Below are 23,033 nucleotides of genomic sequence, written 5' to 3'. Positions count from 1 at the left end.
CTCACACTCTCCTCTTCTCCATCTCAGACTCTTCTGCTCAGATTTAACTCCCCTGCCTGGGAGAAACCAGATTTGAGGGTGTGGGGGTGAGAGTTACAAAGACACCAGTTACTGACCTGCTGTAATCCCACTGTCTTCCCACCATGTCCCAATATTAACCTGCTGCTTTGAGCAGAAAGGAAGTGGGATCCTTCTTTCAAGATGTGGATCATTTTAGTCGGAGGCTTGAGTGGGGGGAGCAGTGTCGGAGGGGCAGTACTGAGGGAGTGCTGCACTGTCAGGGGGCAGTACTGAGGGAATGCTGCATAATCAGAGGGGCAGGACTGAGGGAATGCTGCATAATCAGAGGGGCAGTATGGAGGGAGCGCTGCACTGTTGGAGGGCCAATACGGAGGGAGTTCGGCACCCTTGAAGGGGAAGTGTGGAGGCAATGCTGCACTTTCGGAGGGGCAGTACAGAGGGAGCAGTGAGTCAAAATTTGAGTGAATGCAAATAAATTAAACCAGTTCAGATCATGCAATGCCAAGGATTGTCCCTTCATCGGTCTAATGCAGGGATCACTCACACTCCATCTTCGCCTGGCCTCCACGTTGTGCTGTGGTGTCCATTCTGTTTAAAAGAGAAGGACTGGAATTTTTATAGCACCTTTCATGACCACAGGACATACCAAAGCACTTTATAGGTAATGAAGTATTTTTGAAGTGCAGTCACTGTTGTAGTGTAGGAGATGCAGCAGCCAATTTGCACACAGCAAGTTCCCACAAACAGCAATGCGCTAATGGACATACGAACATAAGAATTAAGAGCAGGAGGAGGCCACTTGGCCCTTTGAGCCTGCTCCGCCATTCAATAACTTCATGGCTGAACTGATTACTCCACATTTCCACCTACCCCCAATAACCTTCCACCCCCTTGCTTATCAAGAATCTATCTACCTCTGCCTTAAAAATATTCAAAGACTCTGCTTCCACTGCCTTTTGAGGAAGAAAATTCCAAAGACTCACGACCCTCTGAGAGAAAAAATTTCTCCTCATCTCGGTCTTAAATGGGAAACCCCTTATTTTTAAAACAGTGACCCCTAGGTCGAGATTCTCCTACAAGGGGAAACATCCTTTCCACATCCACCCTGTCAAGACCCCTCAGGATCTTATATGTTTCAATCAAGTCGCCTCTTACTCTTCTGAATTCCATCAGAAACAAGACTAGCCTGTCCAATCTTTCCTCATAAGACAGCCCGCCCATTCCAGGTATTAGTCTAGTAAACCTTCTCTATACTGCCTCCAACGCAGATAATCTGCTTTTATGATGTCCACTGAGGGATAAATATTGGCCAGGGCACCAGGGGTAACACCCCTGTTTTTTAAACAGTGCCCTTTGCATCCATCTGATAGGGCAGGAAGAGCCTCAGTTTAACATCTCATCCAAAAGAAAGCACCTGTGACAATGCAGCACTCCAGCGGTACTGGCATATGGAATGTCTGCCAGAGCTCAAGCAGGACTTGAATCCACTATTTTCTAACTTAGAGGTCAGAGTGCTACCCACTGAGCCACAGCTGACACATTTAGATTCATGAATGGATTGCAGATGATCAGTAAGGAAGGAATAGCCACTGCCTGACCGGGTTCAGTGTGGTAGAAGGTTGGAAAGTGGTGTTTAGTATTTTCTGGTCACTGCCCTTTCCTGGTGGTCAGTACAAAAATAGCAGTGCTAGCAAGATGGCTTTATGCCTTCCGGTGGTGTCTTGTATCTGGAGGAAAGGCTCGCTCTTGAGGAGTTGCTCAAAGCTATCAGAGGCTGCAGCTCAACCAAGCTCAGAGTATAACACTGCTGGCAAAACTGGCCATTCTTTGGCACCTGGCTGCAAGAGGTGAAGCCCAAATTCTGCCAGGTCAAGATTGTGGGTAACATAACTTCAACGAAGGCACTGCGAAAGAGCTGGTTAAAATACTGGTTTGGAAGTGGGATTGGAGGTCAGAGTGGTAAATGAGGACTGAGATAAGACACAAAAGTTTCTGTGCTGCTGGAGTTGAGGGAAGGGACAGACAGGCAGTTCTGCTATCGTTGACATAAGCCATGCCCATCTTGAACTGGTTCCTCCTGCCTGTTGACTCCCTGTTGCTGGGTAAGGGAATCACTAAGAGGATGCAGAACATACTGTGCGGGAGGAGAAGGGGAAGGTGCAGAAGTCTTGGTCAATGTCAGAACCAATGACACACTTGAAAAGGGCTGAGTTCCTGCAGCCATCATAGTTGAAGAGCTAGGAAGAAAGTGAAAAAGCAGGACCTCATATAGTAATCTCTGGATTACTCCCAGTTACTCCCAGTGCCATGTGCTAGTGCGAGTAGAAATAGGTGGATATAGCGGGTTAATGCATGGCTAGAAACATGGAGGAGGAAGAGTTTCAGATTTCTGGGACATTGGGACCAGTTCTGCAGCAGGAGGGACCGGTTCAAGGTGGACGGTTTGCATCTGAACAGAGCTGGGACCAATACCCCGGTGGGCAGGTTAACTAGTGTTGAGGGGAAGGTTTAAAATAATTCAGTACAAACAAGCTGGACAGAGGACTGGGAGAGTCAGAGTTAGAAATAACACAGAAGTAGGTGGGATCATAGAAAATACAAAGTGGTCTAAGTTAGGTTTGAAGTGCGTGCGTTTAAATGTGGTTCATAAAGTTGGTGAGCTGTAGGTGCAAATTTGTACACGGGACCTGGTTCCAAAAAGAGGAGATTGGATGCTTAATATTCCTGGGTACAAAGAATTCAGGAAACATAAAGGAGGAGGAATAGCAGTTTTGATTAAGAAAAATATTCCAGTGCTAGAAAGAGAAAATGATCAAGGAGTCAAAGCCAGAATCTATTTGGCTGGAGTTGAAAAGCAATAAAAGAGCTATTATGCTGTTTGGTGTATTTATAGGCCATCAGATAGTGGGAAGGAACCAGAGGAGCAGACTTGCTAGGTGCAACTGTGCAGTAGTGATAATGGGAGACTTTACCTACCCCAATATTGAATGGGGCAGTGATTGTGTTCAGGGCAGAGAAGGGGAGGAATTTCTGAATGAGTTCAGAAGGATTGTCTTGATCAGTATGTTTCCTGCCCAATGAGGAAGGAAGCATTGCTGGATGCAGTCCTGGGGAATGAATTGGGTCAAAGTGGAGAATGTCACAACGGGGGTGCATCTTGGGAATAGTAATCATAACATCGTAAAGTTTAGCCTAGTTATGGAAGAAAGATAAGTAGTGATCTAGAATAGAAATACTTAACTGGAGGAGGACTAACTAGCGAATTCAGGAGGGACTTGGCCCAAGTAAATTGGAGTCAAAGTCTGGCAGGCAGAAATGTAATGGAGCCATGGGCGGCCTTTAAAGAGGAGATGGTTGTGGTACAGTCTAGGAACATTCTCACAAGAGGGAAAGGGAGGGCAACCAAAGCCAGAGCTCCTGAGATGATGAAGGAGTTAGAGAGTATGATGAAGCAGATAAAGGGGGATGTGACAGATGTCAGTTTGATAATACAAGGAAGAATCAGGATGAATATAAACAACACAGAGGGGAAGTAAAAAAGGAAATAGGAGAGCAAAGAGACAGTATGAGAATTGATTGACAATTAGCAGAAAACAAAAACCTAAAGGTCTTCTGTAGGCATATTAATAGTAAAAGAATTGTCAGGAGTGGTGGGGTCCATTAGGGACCAAAATGAAGAACTATTGGTGGAGATAGACGGCATGGCTGAGGTTCTAAATGAGCATTAAATTTGCATCAGTGTTTACCAAAAGGAAAAGAACTTTGCCAAAGCCATGGTAAATGAAGCAGTTGCCAGGATACTGGATGAGACAAAAACAAAGAGGAGGTGCTCGAAAGACGGGCTGTACTTAAAGTTGGTAAGTCACCCGAACCCGATGGGATGCATCCATGGTTCTGAGGGAAGTAAGATTAGAAGTTGTAAAAGCACTGGCCACAATCTTCCAATCCTCCTTAGATACAGAGGTGGTGCCAAAGAACTGGAGAATTGCAAATGTTACACTCTTGTTCAAGAAAGGGGGAGACGGATACCCAGGCAATTACAAAGAACAAAGAAAATTACAGCACAGGAACAGGCCCTTTGGCCCTCCAAGCCTATGCCGATCCAAATCCTCTATCTAAACCTGTCGCCTATTTTCTAAGGGTCTGTATCTCTTTACTTCCTGCCCATTCATGTATCTGTCTAGATACATCTTAAAAGACGCTATCGTGCCCGCGTCTACCACCTCCGCTGGCAATGCGTTCCAGGCACCCACCACCCTCTGCGTAAAGAACTTTCCACGCATATCCCCTCTAAACTTTTCACTTTGAACTCGTGTCCCCTTGTAATTGAATCCCCCACTCTGGGAAAAAGCTTTTTGCTATCCACCCTGTCTATACCTCTCATGATTTTGTACACCTCAATCAGGTCCCCCCTCAACCTCCGTCTTTCTAATGAAAATAATCCTAATCTACTCAACCTCTCTTCATAGCTAGCGCCCTCCATACCAGGCAACATCCTGGTGAACCTCCTCTGCACCCTCTCCAAAGCATCCACATCCTTTTGGTAATGTGGCGACCAGAACTGCACGCAGTTTACAGGCCAGTCAGTTTAACATTGGTGGTGGGGAAGCTTTTAGAAACAATAATTCAGGAGAAAATTAACAGCCACTTGGACAAGCATGGACTAATAAAGGAGAGCCATCATGTTTGACTAACATGATTGAGTTTTTGATGAGGTAACAGAAGGGGTGGATGAGGGCAGTGCAGTTGATGTTGTGTATATGAACTTTCAAACTGCATTTAATAAAATACTACATTATAAACCTGTTAGCAAAATTGAAGCCCATGGGAATTAAGGAGAAGTAACAACATGGAAACAATATTGACTAAGGGATAGAAAACTGAGAGTTGTGGTGAATGGCTGTTTTTCGGGCTGAAGAGAGGTATACAGTGGTGTTCCTCATTGTTCAGTGCTAGGACTACTGCTATTTTCAATATACATTAATGACTTGGACTTGAGGGTGCAGGGCATAATTTTGGAAATTACAGATGGCACGAAACATGGAAGTGCAGTAAACAGTGAGGAAGATAGCAATAGACTTCAAGACAGGCTGGTGGAATGGGCAGACGCATGGCAGATGAAATTCAACACAGAAAAGTGTGAGATGATACATTTAGGTAGGAAGAATGAGGAGAGACAACACTGGCTAAATGGTACAATTTTAAAGAACAGAGAGACTTTGGAGTGTTTGTGCACCAAGTATTGAAGGTGGCAGGACAAGTTAACAAAGCAGTTAATAAAGCACGTGGGATCCTGGGCTTTACAAATAGAGGCATAGAGTACAAAAGCAAGGAAGGTATGCTAAACCTATATAAACCACTAGTTCACCCCAGCTGGAGTATTACGTCCAGTGCTGGGCACCACACTTTAGCAAGGATGTTAAGGCATGAGAGGGTACAGAAAAAAAATTCACTAAAATTATTCCAGGGATGAGGGATTACAGTTATGTGAAGAGAAGCTGGGTTGTTGTTCTTAGAGCAGAGAAGGTTAAGAGGAGATTTGATAGAGGTGTTCAAAGTCATGCAGGGTTTAGATAGAGTAAATAGAGAAACTATTTCCAATGGTGAAGGGTGAATAACCTGAGGGCACAGATTTAAGGTGGTTAGCAAAAGAACCAGAGGTGACATGAGGAAATCTTTTTTTACACAGCAACTGGTTAGGATTTGGAATGCACTGCCTGAAAGGGTGGTGGATACAGTTTCAATGATTGCTTTCCATATGACCACACGAATTAGGGCAGAAATAGGCCATTCAGCCTGTCGAGCCTGCTCTGCCAGCTAATAAATTCATGGCTGATCTGTTTCTGTCTCGAATTCCACACTCCCATCTACCCCTGATAATCTTTGATTCCCTTACCTAACAAGAATATATCTCCCTCCGCCTTAAAAATATTCAATGACACCGCCTGCACCACTCTGAGAGAAAAAAATTATTGTCTCTGTCCTAAAAGGGTGACCCCTAATTTTCAAACAGTGGCCCCCTAATTCTGGACTCACCCACAACAGGAAACATCCTCTCCACATCCACCTTGTCCAGACCATTCAGGATCTTATATACTTCAATCAAGTCGATTCTCACTCTTCTAAACTCCAGTGAAAACAAACCTAGTCTGTCCAACCTTTCTTCATTAGACAACCCACTCATTCCAGGTATCAATCTAGTAAACAATCTAGTTACAAAGGGAATTTGATAAATACTGGAGGAGAAACATTTGCAGGGATATGGGGAAAGAGAGAGGGATTGGGACTAACTGGATTGTTCTTTGAAAGAGTTGGTACAGGCACAATAGGCTGATGGCCCTCCACCTGTGCTGTACTATGAGTCTATGAAGGGGATGTTGTCTGTAGAGGGTAGTGGGCCAGGACTGAGATGTGAGACTGGATAGATATTCTGGCATTTTACAGGATTCACTTTTGCGATCAGGGAGTGTTTCCACAGAACATGGGCTGTGTGAGGAGGCTAAATGAGCGTAGTCATTACATTACAAGAGTGATGACACTCAAAAGTACTTCATTCGCTGTAAAATGCTTTGGGATGTCCTAAGGTCATAAAAGGTGCTATATAAATACAAGTCTGCCTCTTCAGTTTAATGTGTCAGCCATAGTTCAGTGGGTAGCTCTCTGAGTCTGAAGGTTGTGAGTTCAAGTCACACTCTAGAGACTTGAATTCTTTGCTGACACTCCATTGCAGAAATGAGGGAGTGCTGCACTGTCAGAGGTGCTGTTTTTTCCAAGGCCCTATCTGCTCTCACAGGTGTACATAAAAGATCCCCATGGTGCCATTGGAAGAAGAGCAGAGGAATCCTCCCCAGGTTCCTGGCTAGTATTTATCCCACAATCAACATAACAAAAGCAGATGATTTGGTCATTATCAGATTACTTTTTGCGGGAGCTTGCTGTGCACAAATTGGCTGCTGCATTTCCTGCATTACAACAGTGACCACACTTCAAAAGTACATTTTTAAATTTTTGTTCATGGGATATGGGCATCGCTGGCCAGGCCAGCATTTATTGCCCATCCCCAATTGCTCTTGAGAAGGTGGTGGTGAGCATCAGTCCATGTGGGGTAGGTACACCCACACTGCTGTAGGAAGGGAGTTCCAGGATTTTGACCCAGCGACAATGACAGAACAGTGATATAGTTCCAAGTCAGGATGGTGTGTGACTTGGAGGTGGTGTTCCTATGCATCTGCTGCCCTTGTCCTTCTAGGAGGTAGAGGTGATGGGTTTGGTAGGCGCTGTCGAAGGAGCCTTGGTGAGCTGCTGCAGTGCATCTTGTAGATGGTACACACTGCTGCCTCATTAACTGTGAAGCACTTTGGGATATCCTAAGGTTGTGAAAAGCCTTCTATATGCGAGCTTTTCTTTTTCCTTCTTGATGAGTGGGGTAGAGTTTATGATAGGGTAGATGGCACATAGTCTGTGGGAGGAGCTCAGCCGACAAACCAAGCAGTTTTACTTTTTATGTTGGTCAAGTCCCCTGGTTTGGCACTGGAATTGTGCAATGTGATATTTAAATGCCTCCTCCTCCCCCATCCCTCTCCAAACAAGGGCTGAAATTCCCTGAAATAGAGATTTGACTCAGTCAGTCACTGTGAACCACTTGGTTTGGGTCAGAGTTTGGCCAAGTCAATGTTTGTGTATGTTGCAAGCTCATGTCAGGCAGATGGGAGTTGTGCGATTGGCTGGTTGCTGGTGGGAGCATGTGTTTACTGTTTACCTCCCTACCTGCAACTGGTTTAACCATTCGTGATCCGGTTGCTGAAGATTGTTTTTTAAGCCATGGCATGTAAGATATCTAATAGGTGAGGTGAGTAAACACCTATCAGAATCATCTTCGAAAGCTGTCGCACAAATTATTGGCTGATGAGCTCAGAGAATCTGCAGGACAGCAGACTTGGGGAATGGGAGAATGCTGCAATGGGAGAATGCTGCAATAGAGCCAACCCTCTGGTGTTGAGGTGATATGTCTCACCCAGGCATCTCCCTAACCCGGAAGTGCCTGATCCTGATACAGACTCCTTGAGATGTCGGTAGTGTTGACGCCCCTTGGCTTGATGAGCACAAAAGTTCCATTAAGTCCGTAACCTGGATTAGTTTTGCTCCGTAATTCTGTGAGGTGAGAATAGTCACTGAGAGCCCGAGGAGACAGTCCATCCTTAAAGGGTATGATGTAAAGGGCGACCCACGAGACTGACCACTCATGGCTGGAAAAGAAAGAGATGCATTTACATAGCAGCTTAAGGACCTCAGGACATTCCAAAGTATTTTACAGCCAATGAAGTACTTTCTGAAGATGGTCAACGTTGTAATGTAGGAAACGTGGCAGCCAACCTGTGCACAGCAAGATCCCACAGAAAACAGTGTGACAATGGGCAGATAATGTGTTCTTTTTAATGATGTTGGTTGAGGGATGAATGTTGGCTGCAGGTCACTGGGGAGAAAATCCCCCGATCATTTCCAATAGTGTCACAGGGTTTAAATAAGAGTGAATAGGAAGGACCTGTTTCCCTTAGGGCAGTCAATAACCAGGGGCATAGATTTAAAGTCATTGGTAGAGGGAAGTTGAGAAGAATTTTTTTCAGCCAGGGGGTGGTGGGTTCTGGAATTCTCTGCCTGAAAGGATGGTGGAGCGATTCAAATCGGGGATGCATAAGACGCCAGAAACTCTCAGAACATTTACAAAGCACGCGGATACGCACTTGAAGTATTGTAACCTACACACGTAGAGCAGACAGTGCTATTACGCAGGATATTGACCAGCACAGACACGATAGGACAAATGAACTCCTTCTGTGAAGTAAATTTCTATGATTCTACCCGAGAGGTCAGACGAGGCCTCCAGTTTAATGCCTCCTCTAAAAGATGGCACCTCCAACAGTGCAGCCTTCCCTCAGGGATACACTGACTTGTCAACCTGGATTATGGGCTCAAGTCTCTGGAGTGGGTCTTGATTCCATTACACGCTGACTTGGACATGGGAGTGCTACTCATTGAGGCACGGCTGACTGAAGTGCGAGGGAAGATAGAAGGTCAGATTTTTCCTTGAGAAAGTGGTTAGTGAGCAGTGGCCAATAAAATAGCAAACAGCATGGAAAAGGTAAATCTGGTAGATGAGTGCAGGGTACGACATGAAGCTGGGACAAGGTGAGGTATGTAATCTGGTGAAAAGCAAATCTTACAGTAACAACTTGTATTTCTATAGCACCTTTAAAGTAGTAAAGACATCCTAAGATGCTTCACGGGTGTGTAAATCAAACATAAATTGACAGCAAGCCAAAGTAGTAAAACATTGGGATAGGTGCTCAAAGCTTGGTCAAAGAGATAGGTTTTAAGGAGCATCTTAAGGAGAATGAGGAAAAGAAGTGGAGAGATTTATGGAGGGAATTCCAGAGTTTAGGACCTAGGCAGCTGAAGGCATGGATGCCAATGGTGGAAAGATTAAAATCAGGGATGCACAGGAGGCCAGAATTAGAGGAATTAATAAATTCTTCAAACAAGGAGTAGGGTTCCTGTAGAGCAGGGGAGCTGTGTCTGAGTTCTTGATTTGAGCTGCAGCTGTAGATTACAGGACTGCAGACTTCCTTCTGTGTATCTTTAGAGCTCCACCTATTTTGTTTTGTACATTTGAGACACCTGCAGAGAATCAGGATTGGAGCTTCTCAGTTGGTCTGCTGTTCTTGGTTCTGAGTTTATATTAAAATCTGTTTTCTGAGCATGGAAGAATATCTTGCTCCGAGCAATGAGAGCAAGAACAAGTGTCTCAACCCTGCTATTTCTACATCTATCCCTGCCCCACCGCACTTTGCGCTACAAGGTTATATCTGCTCAGCAGGAAATGGGTTTCCTGTTCTTGTTCCTGTTCTCGGTTTTTTTGCATCTTTCTGTAAAGGTCAGAGACTGCCTTCAAATGGTGTTTAAATCACTCCCTTTACCTTCCCCAGGGAAAGCATATGCTGCTGCCGTGGTGAAGATTTCAAAAAGCAAATAGCTGATGGGTTGCTGGAGTAAAACAAAATGTAAATTTACTGCTGACCTTAATTGGGAAGCTCAGCTGAAAGGCTGAGTGCAGGGACACGCAGACGATTTAGAAAGTAGGGGAGATGAGGTAACACAGGGCGTAGTGATTAGGTAAGGCCAAGGCTGCAGATTGTAGGGGGAAGGAAAGACTGAGGAAAGTGAGGTGTTCCACAGTGTTTGATGCTCTGGAGATGGAATGAGTTGGAAGAGGAGGTAGGTCTCATGTTTAACACAATGCCAAGGCCCTTTGTGATTCAGTTTTACTTTGTAAATAAAGTCAAGCACTGCTTGTTGGTAAAACCACGTGGAACCAATGTTTGAAGGTCAGTGAAACCCTCATAGGATGCATTTAAGGGGAAGCTAGGTAAGCATATATGAGGGAGAGGTGAATAAAGAGTTATTCTGATAGAGTTAGATAAGGAAGGAGGGTGGAGGCTTGAAAGGAGGATAAATGCTGGCATGGACTGATTGGGCTGAATGGCCTGTTTCTGGGCTATGTATACTATATAATTCTATGAAATCCAAAAACCTTATGGGATTGTTGGGGGTTTAGGGGGATTGGTAGATGAGGGGATGTTAATTGTATTTTAATTGGCTATTTAATTGTATTCAGGTGATGGACATTAGTTTGGGCCTCACCTGTGCTCCTGTATGTCACAGCAGGGTGAAACTGGGGTTGTTGGGTTGAACAATGTGTAATGTGTGTTTCTAAGTAAAAGCTTGTAAGTGTATAAAGACTAGGCTCCAGTTCTATCCTTCACCTCCTGGCTGTCTGATTGTTACAGGGTGGGGGATGATGGGGTGTGGTAGGGGATTGAACTGAGTCCTGTCCCCAGGGTCAAAGAGAAACATGGTGTTAAATTTATGAGGGGTTTTGAGAGAATAGATGGGTAGAAATTTCGTCCTGGGAATGTTAGATTGTGGAAAGTGTATTTGTCCAGATATTGGAGATACTCATGGTTTTCTTTGTCACTGACACCATTTGTTTAGGTGCCTCGACCACTTCTCTCCACTCCCCTAGCCCACCAAGCTAAACCTCTACACAGCTTGCCCCTTCCCTAACCCTGAACTTGCATTTGTCTCTGGTTTTTCTCCTACCTCTCTTCATGCCCTAAGCTTGTCTTTTCCATGAAGCCCATCTCCTGCTCTCTCGACCCTATTCCCACTAAACTATTGACCACCTAACTCCCAAGTTAGCTGGCATTAACAATTCTCCCTCCTCAGGTTCTGTTCCTCTCTCCTTCAAATCTGCCATCATCACCCATCTCTTCAAAAAAAAAACCTGCTGCTCCATCTGTGCAAACTACCGTCCATCTCCAACCTCCCTTTCCTCTCAAGGCCTTGAACATGTTAATACCTCCTAAATCCATGCCCATCTGTTCTGGAACTCTGAATCCCTCCAAACAGGTTCCTGCCCCTACCTCTGAAATGGCAAAATCACAAATGACATCCTATGTGACCGTGACAGTGATAAAACTATCCCTCCTCATTCTTCTCGATCTGTCTGCAGCCTTTGACACGGTTGACCACACCATCCTCCTCCAACACCTGAGTGGGGCTGCTCTCAACTGGCTCCATTATTTTCTATGGAGTCAATCATAGCCAGAGAATCACTTGCAATGGCTTCTCTTCCCACTCCTGCATGGTTATCACTGGAGTCTCCCAAGTATCCTTCCTTGGCCGCCTCCTATTTCTCATCCACACGCTGCCCCTTGGTGACATCATCCGAAATTCCATCAGGTTCCATATGTACGCTGACAACACCCAGCTCTACCCTGCCACCAGCTCTCAACCCTGATTGACCATACTGCTTTTCTGATATCCAATGGATGAACTGCGATTTATTCCATTTAAACACTGGGAGGCTCACAGCCAACATCTTCAGTACCCAAAATAAAGTCAGTACCTTCACCCGATTCCTTCAGGGGCGACCAGCAGGGGTTTGAGCACAAACAACTTCAACGCAGGGTACAATAGGGAAAGGTGTAAAGTGGGACAATGGATCCTAATCATCCCTTTCATGCTAGGAAGGTTCCGTTTAAAATGACCTCACCGTCTTGATTCTTCCACAGTGTGAGTTGCACTGAATGAGGTAATGGGAGGAATTAGGGGCTGTGGGACTGAACCCCAGTGAGACTGGCACCTTCAGGACAGACAGAGAGAGAGAGCGAGACTGAAATCTTGAAGTTTTCAAAAAAGAGTTCCAACATCAGTTTTTACAGTTCCCAATTGTATTTGCTTGGGATCTGTGCCATTCTGTGACTGTTGCACTAATTCCAAACTATTTTCCTTGATTTTAATTTTTCCCCCCAGATTAATCTGGTCAGGGTTTTGATTGCATGCAGCCATGACGACACATGTCACACTGGAGGATGCTCTGTCCAACGTGGATCTGTTGGAGGAGCTGCCCCTTCCCGACCAACAGCCATGCATCGAACCACCTCCTTCCTCCATCATGTACCAGGTAGGTCTGGGCTCCAGAAACTCGAAGACCCTCAGTTAATGTCAACTGTGGCAAATGGACATCCAATAAAATGTCGAATCATAACAGATTTGCCACGTCCAGTGAATTAGCAATCAATAAAGCAGACAAAATGTTGATCGACATCACTAACTTGTCTAAGGCCATTGTCCTGATGCTATGCCGAGCTCTGATCAGGCTGCTGACAGTAACCCAACCCATGTATTGACTGGGAATCTGACCTAACTATTGCAGACAAAGCATGTAATTGTCGGGATTCTGTTCTTGAAGGGGTTGGCGGAGTCTTCTAGTGGGCAGGGTATGTCGCGTGTTTTGACCGTACTCTAGAATGAGTCTCTTTTTTTCTATGAACTCTGCACTTGTCCTTCGTCCTCAGGCTAACTTTGACACCAACTTCGAAGACAGGAATGCATTTGTTACCGGAATTGCCAGATACATCGAACAGGCCACCGTACACTCCAGCATGGTAAGTACCTCTCCACCAGAGTCGGGGGCGGTTGGGGGGGGGGGGGCTTCACTCAGCTCTGTCCGCAACACCCTCTCCCTCTATTAATGCATGAGGCTTTCAAACTGGGCCGAGTAGACCCCTGACCACTGCACAGAGGGTCCTTGAGGATATCAAGCAAACAGTAAACGTTGAGACCCCAGCACGTTATCACATTCTAACGTTTGGATTATCATATTACTTTTCTCAATTTTAAAACTGCGTACCTGCAGCTTGTTCTATGCACAGGAGCAACCTGGAGTCCAGCAGCATATAAATTCCCTGCCTCGGTTTAGCATTTTCATGGTGTTCTTTGCTTAAAATATATAAACACCAGCCCCCCATCCTCATGGGAGACTGAAGCAGAGTGACACAAACAAACAGAGTGTCTTGGTAGATCATATCAGAGAGCAGTCAACCACATTGGTGTGGGACTGGAGTCTCACATTAGGCCCAGACTGGGTAAGGACAGCAGGTAGGTTTGCATCCCTAAAGGACATTAGTGAACCAGATGGGTTTTTAATGACAATGTGACAGCTTCATGATCATTTTTACTGGATGAGAAGTACAGTTACGTAACCACTGTGGTAGTTTACTTATTCTGTCTGTGATGTGACCTGATGGTAACATTGATTATGGCCAATCCAAAATGACATATTCTTCACCCATTTGATTGATGGTCAATTAGAATCCTTTCATCCATTTAGTATTTTGATGGTGTTCTTTGCTAAAATATTTTTCCTCCCATGAACTAAAGCAGCACCAATATGATATTTGACCCTTTTCTGGTTCCGTAGAATCACATATTAGTTACAGCACAGGAACTGACCATTTGGCCCAACAAGTCCATGCCAGTGTCTTTGCTCCACACAAGCCTCCTCCCACCCTTCTTCATCTCACTCTAACATGTCCTTCTGTTCCTTTCTCCCTCATGTGTTTACCTAGCTTCCCCATAAATATATCTATACTATTCACACCAACTACCCCCCCACGGTAGCAAGTTCCACATTCTCACCACGCTTTTGGGGAGGACATTTCTCCTGAATTCCCTATTGAATTTATTAGTGATTATCTTATATTTATGGTGCCTAGTTTTGGTCTCTTTCACAACTGGCAACATTTTCTCTACATCTACCCTATAGAACCCTTTCATAATCTTACGATATCTTTATCTGGCCACCCCTTCAACCTTCTCATTTCTAGAGAAGAAGGAGCCCCACCCTGTTCGGTCTTTCCTGATGGTTACAACCTCTCAGTTCTGCAATCACCCTTGTGAATCTTTTCTGTACCTTCTCCAGTGCCTTGATATCCTTTTTATAATTGGGAGGTTAGAGTTGAGGGAGGGTCTCAGTGACCAACATTGGCTCAAATGTCCGTGCGGGGCGGGGGGGTTGGGGGGTGGGGGGTGGACACTGCCATGGTTTCTGTAAGGCCCATCTGCATTTTAGTTATTTTCTTGAGGTGTAAGTTTCAACAACTTCCAGATGATCCCGACTGAGGAAGCAGTGACTGAATTCGGAGCCTTGTGTTGCCCACTAAACTGCGGCCAATCTCTGGCTTCAGCAGCGTGGCCTCACTGAGCGAAGTGATCATTAATGGGATCATGCTTTTTCCTTTTTCAGAATGAGATGCTGGAGGAGGGACATGAATACGCGGTGATGCTCTACACGTGGAGGAGCTGCTCGCGGGCCATTCCACAGGTAAAGTTAGCGTTCAACTCCAAAAAAAAAAAATCAGTCACACAATCATTTCCATAGTGCCTCTTAAATGTAGTAAGACATCCTAAAATGCTTCACAGGACCGTCATCAAAACAAAAATTTGACACCGTGCCTAAGGAGATATTAGAACAGGTGCCCAAAAGCTTGGTTAAAGAGGTCAGTTTTAAAACGAGTGTCTTAAAAAGGAGGAAAGAAAGTTGGAGCGGATTAGGGAGGGAATTTCAGCATTTAGGACCCAGGCAGCTGAAGCCATGACCGCCAATGGTGGAGCAATGAAAATCAGGGATGCTCATGAGATCAGAATTGGAGGAGCTCAGCACAACACAGAAAGACATTCAGCCCATCGTGCCTTTGCTGCCTCTTTGAAAGAGCTATTCAGTTAGTTCCATTCCCCTACAATTTCCCCATAGCCCAGAAAATTACTCCTTTGAGTATTTATCCAATTGTCTTTTGATTACTATTGAATCTGCTTCCACCGCCCATCCAGGCAGTGCATTCCAAAAAAAAATGAAAAATTTCTCCCGTCTTCCCTCCTTCCTTGGCACTTATGTAGTGCAAATATTACCTGCTGCTTGTCACCCCAAGTCTGGATGTTGTCCAGGGCCTGCTCTAGCTTGGAATGTACTCCATTATTAAAGAATTGCGAATGGAGATAAGCGCACAGCCCCACTCAAACACAAAAAAAAACAGAAGTAGGCCATTCAGCCCCTCGAGCCTGCTCCGCCATTCAGTACAATCATGGTTGAATGTCTACCTCAACTCCACTTTACTGCCCAATTTCCATAAGCAGTTGTTCTCAAACTGGCATCCACGGACCCTTGGGGTTCCGTGGGGACATTCCAGGAGGTGCACAAAGTAAATGAACGGCGACCGGAAGTGGGATTGTGGGAGGCAGGAGCCAAGTGCGACCCCTACATGTGCAACACAGATTGGCTCTCGCTCTGGAGGGGAATGCTCATGGAGGCGCACAGATTGGCAGGAAGATCACCAGGTAGACCCAAAAGATACCAAGGCTAGTCATGGGCACCAGGTGAGTGTAGCTTTGTTCAAGAGAGGGGATTGTCCTAAATATTTAAGGGCTTATATACTGTGTGGTGAGAAGCAGGCAAACTGATATCCAAGTAAATACCTGTCTCAAAAGCATTTTCAAAACAATCTTTACCTGCAGCATTTCATATGATGAGGAGTATTACATTATTAGATGAGGGTCCGTGATTATTAAAAGTTTTGTAAAGGAGCCCTTCAACCAAAAAAAGTTTGAGATCACTGCCTTAGAGTCCAAAAATCTATTGCTCTCAGCCTTGATGACATGGAGTCCACAACTTTCTAGGGTAAAGAATTCCAAAGATTCACAATCCTGACGAAATTCCTCCTCATTCCTAAATGATTGGACTCCTTATCCGGAGACTGTACCCGTGTTCTAATTTCCCCAGCCAGGGGAAACAACCTCAGTGTCCACTCCATTAAGCCCCTTCAGAATCTTTGTATGTTTCAATGAGATCACCTCTCAGTCTTGTAAACTCCAGGGAGTATAGGCCCAATTTACTCCACCTCTCATCATACAATAACCCTCTCATCCCAGGAACCGATTTAGAGAACCTTCGCTGTACCACCTCTAAGGAATGTATATCCTTCCTTAGGTACTGTGACCAAAACTATACACAGTACTGCAGGTGCGGTCTCACTAAAGCCAAATACAGTTGCAGCAAGACTTCCTTACTCTTATGCTCCAATCCCCTTGCAATAAAGGCAAACATACCATTTGCCTTCCTAATTGCTTGCTGTCCCTGCATGCTAACTTTGTATTTTGTGTACAAGGACTCACAAATCCCTCTGAACATTAACATTTAAAAGCTTCTCACCATTTAAAAAATATTCTGCTTTTCTGTTCTTCCTACCAATAATGAATAACCCCATGTTTCCCCACATTATACTCCATCTTCCACCTTCTTGCCCACTCATTATAACTTGTCTATATCTTTTTTCAGACTTGGTCCTCTTCATAGCTTAATTTACCACCCAGCTTTGTATCGTCAGCAAATTTGGATAGATTACTCTTGGTCCCTTCATCCAAGTTATTAACACAGACTGCAAACAGCTGAGGCCCCAGCACTGATCCGTGTGACAACCCACTAATTATAGCCTGTCAACCTGAAAATAACCACGCTTAATCCTACTATCTGTTTTCTGTCCTTTAACCAATCCTCTATCCATGCTATTGGTAATACATTAATTAGCATGAGCCCTTTTCCTGTGCAACTTTTCATGTGGCAGTTTATCAATGTCTTTTGAAAATCCAAATATACTACATCCACTGGTTCCTCTTTACCCTGCTAGTTACATCCTCAAACAAAAAAAATTGACTAGTCAAACACTATTTCCCTTTCAGAAAGCTATGTTGACTCATCCGTATATGATTTTCTAAGTGCCCTGTTACCACTCCCTTAATAGATTCGAGCATTTAATCATTAACTGGCCTGTAGTCCAGTTTTCTCTCCCTCCTGTCTGGACTAGCAGGGGTTATGTTGACTACCTGCCAATCAACTGGTACTGTTCTCGAATCTAGGAAATTTTGGAAGGTCACAAATCAGTGCATTCACTACCTTTAGAACTCCAGGATGTCAGGTCCAGGGGACGTGTCTGATTTCAGTCCCATTAATTGCCCATAGTACTTTTTCTTTATAGAGTCATTGAATGGTTATAGCACTGAAGGAGGCCATTCAGCCAGTCTTATCTGTTCCGGCTCTCTGCAAGAGCAACTCACCTAGTCCCACTCCCCCACCTTTTCCCTGTAGTCCTGCAAATTTTTCACTTCAGATAATTATCCAATTCTCTTTTGAAGGCCTTGATTGAATCTGCCTCCACCACACTCATGCTGTGCATTCAGATCCTAAGCACTCACTGCATAAAATAAAGTTTTTCCTCATGTCGCTGTTGCCTCTTTTGACAATCACCTTAAAAATCGATGTTCTCGGGATCTCGACCCATCCACTAATGGGAGCAGTTTCTCCCCATCTACTCTGTCCAGGCCCCTCATGATTTTGAGCATTTCTACCAAATTTCCTCTCAACCTTCTCTCCTGTAAGGAAAACAGCCCCAGCTTCTCCAATCTATCCACATAACTGAAGTTCCTCTTCTGTGGAACTATTCTCATAGATCTTTTTTCTACCCTCTAAATCCCTTCACATCCTTTCTAAATGCCCAGAATTGCACACAATACTCCAGTTGAGGCTGAACCAGTGTTAAAAAGATTCACCATAGCCTCCTTGCTTTTTGTACTCTATGCCTCTATTTATAAAACCCAGGATCCAGTAAGCCTTATTAACAGCTTTCTCAACATGCTCTGCCACTTTCAACGATTTGTTCACATATACGCCCATGATCTTGGACAAATAGAACACCACGTCAACAGCATCCATGAGTTCAAGAGTTTCAGCAGCTAGTGTGCTCTTCACCACACTTATCTTTTGGGCTTCCTATGCCAAAGGGCAACTTTTCCCATTCTCTCCCACAAGGAATATCATGAACCCTCCTGCACTGGAAAATCTATCAAGGTTTGAATGCGAGGCATCCCTAAAAATTCATATTTTTGGGATCACCTAAAAGCTGGGAACTTCAGCATACATTTCTCTATTTTTAAATTAAAAAAAAAGTTTTGTCTGCACTCAAGACATCTGCAACCTTTGGATTTTGTTTTATCACAAGACTAAGTTCCAGCACATTGAAGCTTGCATCTGACCTTGTCTGTGTAGCTAACCAACTGAGCTGACTGACGAGACTGCTCAGCTGTTCAATTTCAACCTTGGAAGCAGCCATATCTTTCTGTCCAGATCTGGTGCGATCAATTGTGATGGGATTGACAGTTTCCAAGAATTGATGTAGAATTACATGTAACTCATCCTGCATTACCTCCAAAGCCCCAGAAGCTTGACTGACAATTATAAATTCTTTCCTATGTGCTTAATAACATTCATTTCAAACTCATTAGTGCCACCCCCCAAAAAAAAAATCATCCATATGCATAAGGATGTCTGAAAGTTTTCCACTATAGTGCCAATAAAACATTGAAGGGTCCACCTTCAGTTGTGAACACCCTAACAGAACTGCTCTCACTGAAAAATACCATGTAGTGCAATTAAGTGAGCAGAGAAATGAGTGCGAAGTCAGTCCCTCTAGGGTAGGAGGACTGTCATATAGCATGGAAGGCAATTTTGGTATACGGCTGTAATCCAATTGGCATGGGCTATACCCCCCACCTGTAAATAATTTTTTTGCATGTACTGCCTATGCCAGAGCAGCTTGCAGCTTGGTTGATCTACCAGTATCTTGTGTAACATTTCAACTATTGTGATTTCTTTCACACAAGCCATTGCTGAATGGACTTTCTGCAGCAGTGTTCATAACTACAATATTTAAGTAGTCACATATGTCCCTAAACTTGTCATTTGCAAATTCCCCTTGGTTATCAGTTAGAAATTTCATTGGTGTGCCATGGCCCTTGCCTACCCACTTTTCCATAACTTTATCTGCTAGTCAGTTTGTCCTTGTTTATTACTGTAGATATGCTGAACCTCATTGCCATATCTACAAAATATAACATTTTGATGCTTGTCCCATACTTTCAGGTCCAGCCACCACTTCATTAAATTCCCAGGCTAATGGGACACTTGCCACCGGATGCAGTGGTGTCTTCCGCTATTTAATACACATCACATTGATACAAGATCTATTCAACAAGGGATTCATATTTATCCACAACTCCAGCATTCTTCAGCAGTATCTTTAATTTTTGTGATGAAGGATGGGCAAATTGTCTGTGCAACTTCCAGATAATTCTCCTAGTTAGACTATTGTCTCCAGAGGTCAATGATACGTCATGGTGAGAAACACTCGGTTTCCTTAACAGAAGCCAATAATATCCTGATCCAGTGAACTGTAAATTTATATCTTTACCAAATGCATCATTATTCTCCAAGTCCAATCTCATCTTTGCTTTTTTCCCCCCCCCCCAAAGACTTACTTAACAATAACAGTAATTCACTCTGAACTACATCAGTGCTAATGAAATGACACATTCCTGCTATTTCACATGGGAGGACCACTCTCTTCAAAGACGTTAATGTATTATCGTTCCCAAACCTAAAGCAGGTAGCGTTTTCATATTCTTTAACTTTACCTTGCCTCGTCAAGGGTTTCCAAGTAACAGTTTAGCCAAAGCGATTCCACACACTGTTGAGCTACAGGCACTAATACTGCACAATTGAATGAAAATCAGCAACCAAGATGGCCTGATTTAAGTTTTTCAGTTACTGATACAATATTTTCATGCCATTCATCCTTATCATATTCATCAGAAGCAACTGTTTCATGAGTGACTTCAAATACTCAATTCCTGGTTTTCTGATACTGCCTTACATAGTGATACTTAGACTCACACCAAAAACACCTGATCATTCCCCGTGCATTTCTAGGATTCATTTGCTTTCGGTTATCATCCCAATCTTGCATTTCGTTTTGATCCACAAATCTATTAAAAGTACGACCCACCTCAGAACATCTTTCAGCAATTCCCTCTTTGTACAAGCACCTGCGACTAGGCCCCCATCGATTTTGAGAGTCAGTAACCATGGAGTCCTCCATTCTCGATCACTGCAGAATTTCCAATTTGTGAAATGAAGGCAGTTGGAAAGGATTGCTGTCCTAAAGAATTTTTTTAGGAAAACAGTCATTTGCTCAAATAAAAAAATCTTTACCATGAAAATGAACCCCTGTCAAAACCAAAGGCCTATCCATAAGGACAGCTTTGTGCACAAATAACTTGAACACAAGCAGACTCAGGAATTTCTAGGTCTTTTTTATAACCTATCAAATTCCATAATATATTCCTCCATGGACTAATGATCAATTTAAGATGGACAAAGTCAACTATGCCTCAGACTTCCAACAAATCACCATTTTTGTAAATCTTGCCCATAAATTGTATTAGAATCAGCAATCCCTCTTCAGTATCCAAGTCAGTAACATCCAGTTCAGAAAATACTATTTCCAATCTTACTTTTTCCTGGTAAAGACAAAGCCAAGGCCATACCTTGCTACAAAAACAAGAAATGCTGGATTCACTCAGCAGGTCTGGCAGCATCTGTGGAAAGAGAAGCAGAGTTAACGTTTCAGGTCAGTGACCCTTCTTCAGAACCCTTGCTACTTTTTGTTTAGAGAACTGACCAGAGTCCATATTTCCACCTCATTCTTTCATTGCTTGTATGGTTCCAATTCCAAAAAGACTGGTGGGTAATCATAGTTTGAGAACCTGCAGCATGATTCAACCATTTCACCTTGAAAGTCACCAGAAGCTCTGCTTTTGTCAGAAAAAGAAAATACATTTTTTTTCTGTATATGCCCACCTGAAGAGGTCAAAGTTAATCCTCTGCTACTATGATCAAATGGGAGATATTCATTCACCAAATCAGGAAGCAGGAGACAGTCTGTGATTCACAATTGTTTTATTCTCAAACCACAGTTCAATACAAATACCAGTTTCCAGACTGCCCTTCTGTAGTCACACCCCATCCAGAAATAACCCCCATGACTGAGGGGAGACCCCAGCCTTAAATACAAACTGCAATGAGCATCACCTGCTCTCTATTAACTCTGAAGTAAGTCCTGGTTAATTAAAGAGACCAGCATTTTCAACATTGTCAGCCAACCCTCTCTCTGAGTTTTTAGATGAGGTAACAACTAGGCTAGTTAAACGTGAAACAAAAACAAGAAATGCTGGAGTCACTCAGCAGGTCTGGCAGCATCTGTGGAAAGAGAAGCAGAGTTAACGTTTCGGGTCAGTGACCCTTCTTCGGAACTGACAAATATTGGAAAAGTCACAGATTATAAACAAGTGAGGTGGGTTAAACGTGAACAAATCCATGCTGGTTTTCCTTAATGAATTCATATTTGTCCAAGTGACTGTTGATTTTGTGCTGGATTATCGTGTCTAAAAGCTTTCCCACTACCTCGATTAAACTGACTGGCCTGTAGTTGCTGCGTTTATTCTTACACCCTTTTTTGAACAAGGATGTAACATTTGCAATTCTCCAGCCCTCTGGTACCAGCCCTGTATTTAAGAGGGCGAGGCTGTGAGCAGAGCAGTCAGAGTGGGCGATGCCCGTGAGTGGAGCGGTCAGAGGGGGCGAGGCTATGAGCAGAGTGGTCAGAGGGGGCGAGGCTGTGAGTGGAGTGGCCAGAGAGGGCCAGGCTGTGAGCTGAATGGTCAGAGAGGGCGAGAGTGTGAGTGGAACGGTCAGAAGGGGCGAGGCTGTGAGCGGAGTGGTCAGAGAGGACGAGGCGCAGGAGCAGAGTGGTCAGAGGGGGCGAGGCTGTGAGCGGAGTGGTCAGGGGGGGCCAGGCTGTGAGCGGAGTGGTCAGGGGGGGCCAGGCTGTGAGCAGAATGGTCGGGGGGGGGCCAGGCTGTGAGCGGAGTGGTCAAAGAGGGCGAGGCCCGGGAGTGGAGCAATCAGAGGGGGGCAACGCCCGGGAATGAAGCGGTCAGAAGGGGCGAGGCCTGGGAACGGAGTGGTCAGAAGGGGCAAGGCCCGGGAGGGGAGCAGTCAGAGAGGGCGAGGCCTGGGAAGGGAGTGGACAGAGAATGTGAGTAATATTTATTGCTTTAAGTTCCTCGGTGTCATTAGACTCTTAGTTCCCCATTTTTGGTATGTTTTTGGTGTCTTCTACTGTGAATACAGATAGAAAATATTTGTCTCTGCCATTTCCTTATTACCAATTATAATTTCTCCTGTCTCACGCTCTAATAGATCCACATTTACTTTCACTACTCTCTTTTTAGAAGCTCTTATCTGTTTTTACCTTTCTTGCTAGTTTACTCTCATATCCTATTTTCTTCCTCTTTATCAATTTTTGGTCATCCTTTGCTGTTATCTAAAACTCTCCCAAACCTCAGGCTTACAACACTTCTTGGCAATAATATAAGCCTCTTCTTTTGATCTTTACCTTCTTGCGTTAGCCACGGATGGATCACTTTTCCTGTGAATTTTTTCTTTCTCAATGGAATGTGTATTTGTTAAGAATTATTAAATATTTCTTTAAATGTTCACCATTACTTATTTACATTCATACCTTTTAGTCCAATTTTCCTTAGCCATCTATCTTAGCCAACTCGCCCTCATGTTTTTGTAATTGGCTCATTTAAGTTTAAAACCCCAGTTTTGGACTTATGTACGTTACTCTCAAATGTGATGTGAAATTCATCATATTAAGATC

The 23,033-nt window shown here is 44.0% G+C and overlaps 1 protein-coding gene across 3 annotated transcripts in view; it reads left to right on the top strand.

Annotated features, from left to right (window-relative positions):
* cyfip2 (cytoplasmic FMR1 interacting protein 2) overlaps window positions 1-23,033 on the top strand; it is a 111,101-nt gene that overhangs the window by 18,752 nt on the left and 69,316 nt on the right. The window contains exons 1-4 of one of the 3 annotated variants that reach the window (XM_068043993.1): window positions 10,011-10,079; window positions 12,394-12,544; window positions 12,939-13,028; window positions 14,669-14,746. In XM_068043993.1, coding sequence (XP_067900094.1) covers window positions 12,428-12,544; window positions 12,939-13,028; window positions 14,669-14,746 — 285 coding nt within the window. In that variant the 5' untranslated portion in view covers window positions 10,011-10,079; window positions 12,394-12,427. Of the gene's footprint in view, window positions 1-10,010; window positions 10,080-10,190; window positions 10,294-12,393; window positions 12,545-12,938; window positions 13,029-14,668; window positions 14,747-23,033 lie in introns of those variants that run through there. The other 2 variants (XM_068043992.1, XM_068043990.1) reach the window with 2 other exon arrangements.

Source organism: Heterodontus francisci, chromosome 12, assembly GCF_036365525.1.
Source record: "Heterodontus francisci isolate sHetFra1 chromosome 12, sHetFra1.hap1, whole genome shotgun sequence".
Classification (NCBI taxonomy): domain Eukaryota; kingdom Metazoa; phylum Chordata; class Chondrichthyes; order Heterodontiformes; family Heterodontidae; genus Heterodontus; species Heterodontus francisci.
The sequence above is the reverse complement of the archived record's forward strand: the minus strand, read 5'-3'. Positions and strand labels throughout refer to the sequence as shown.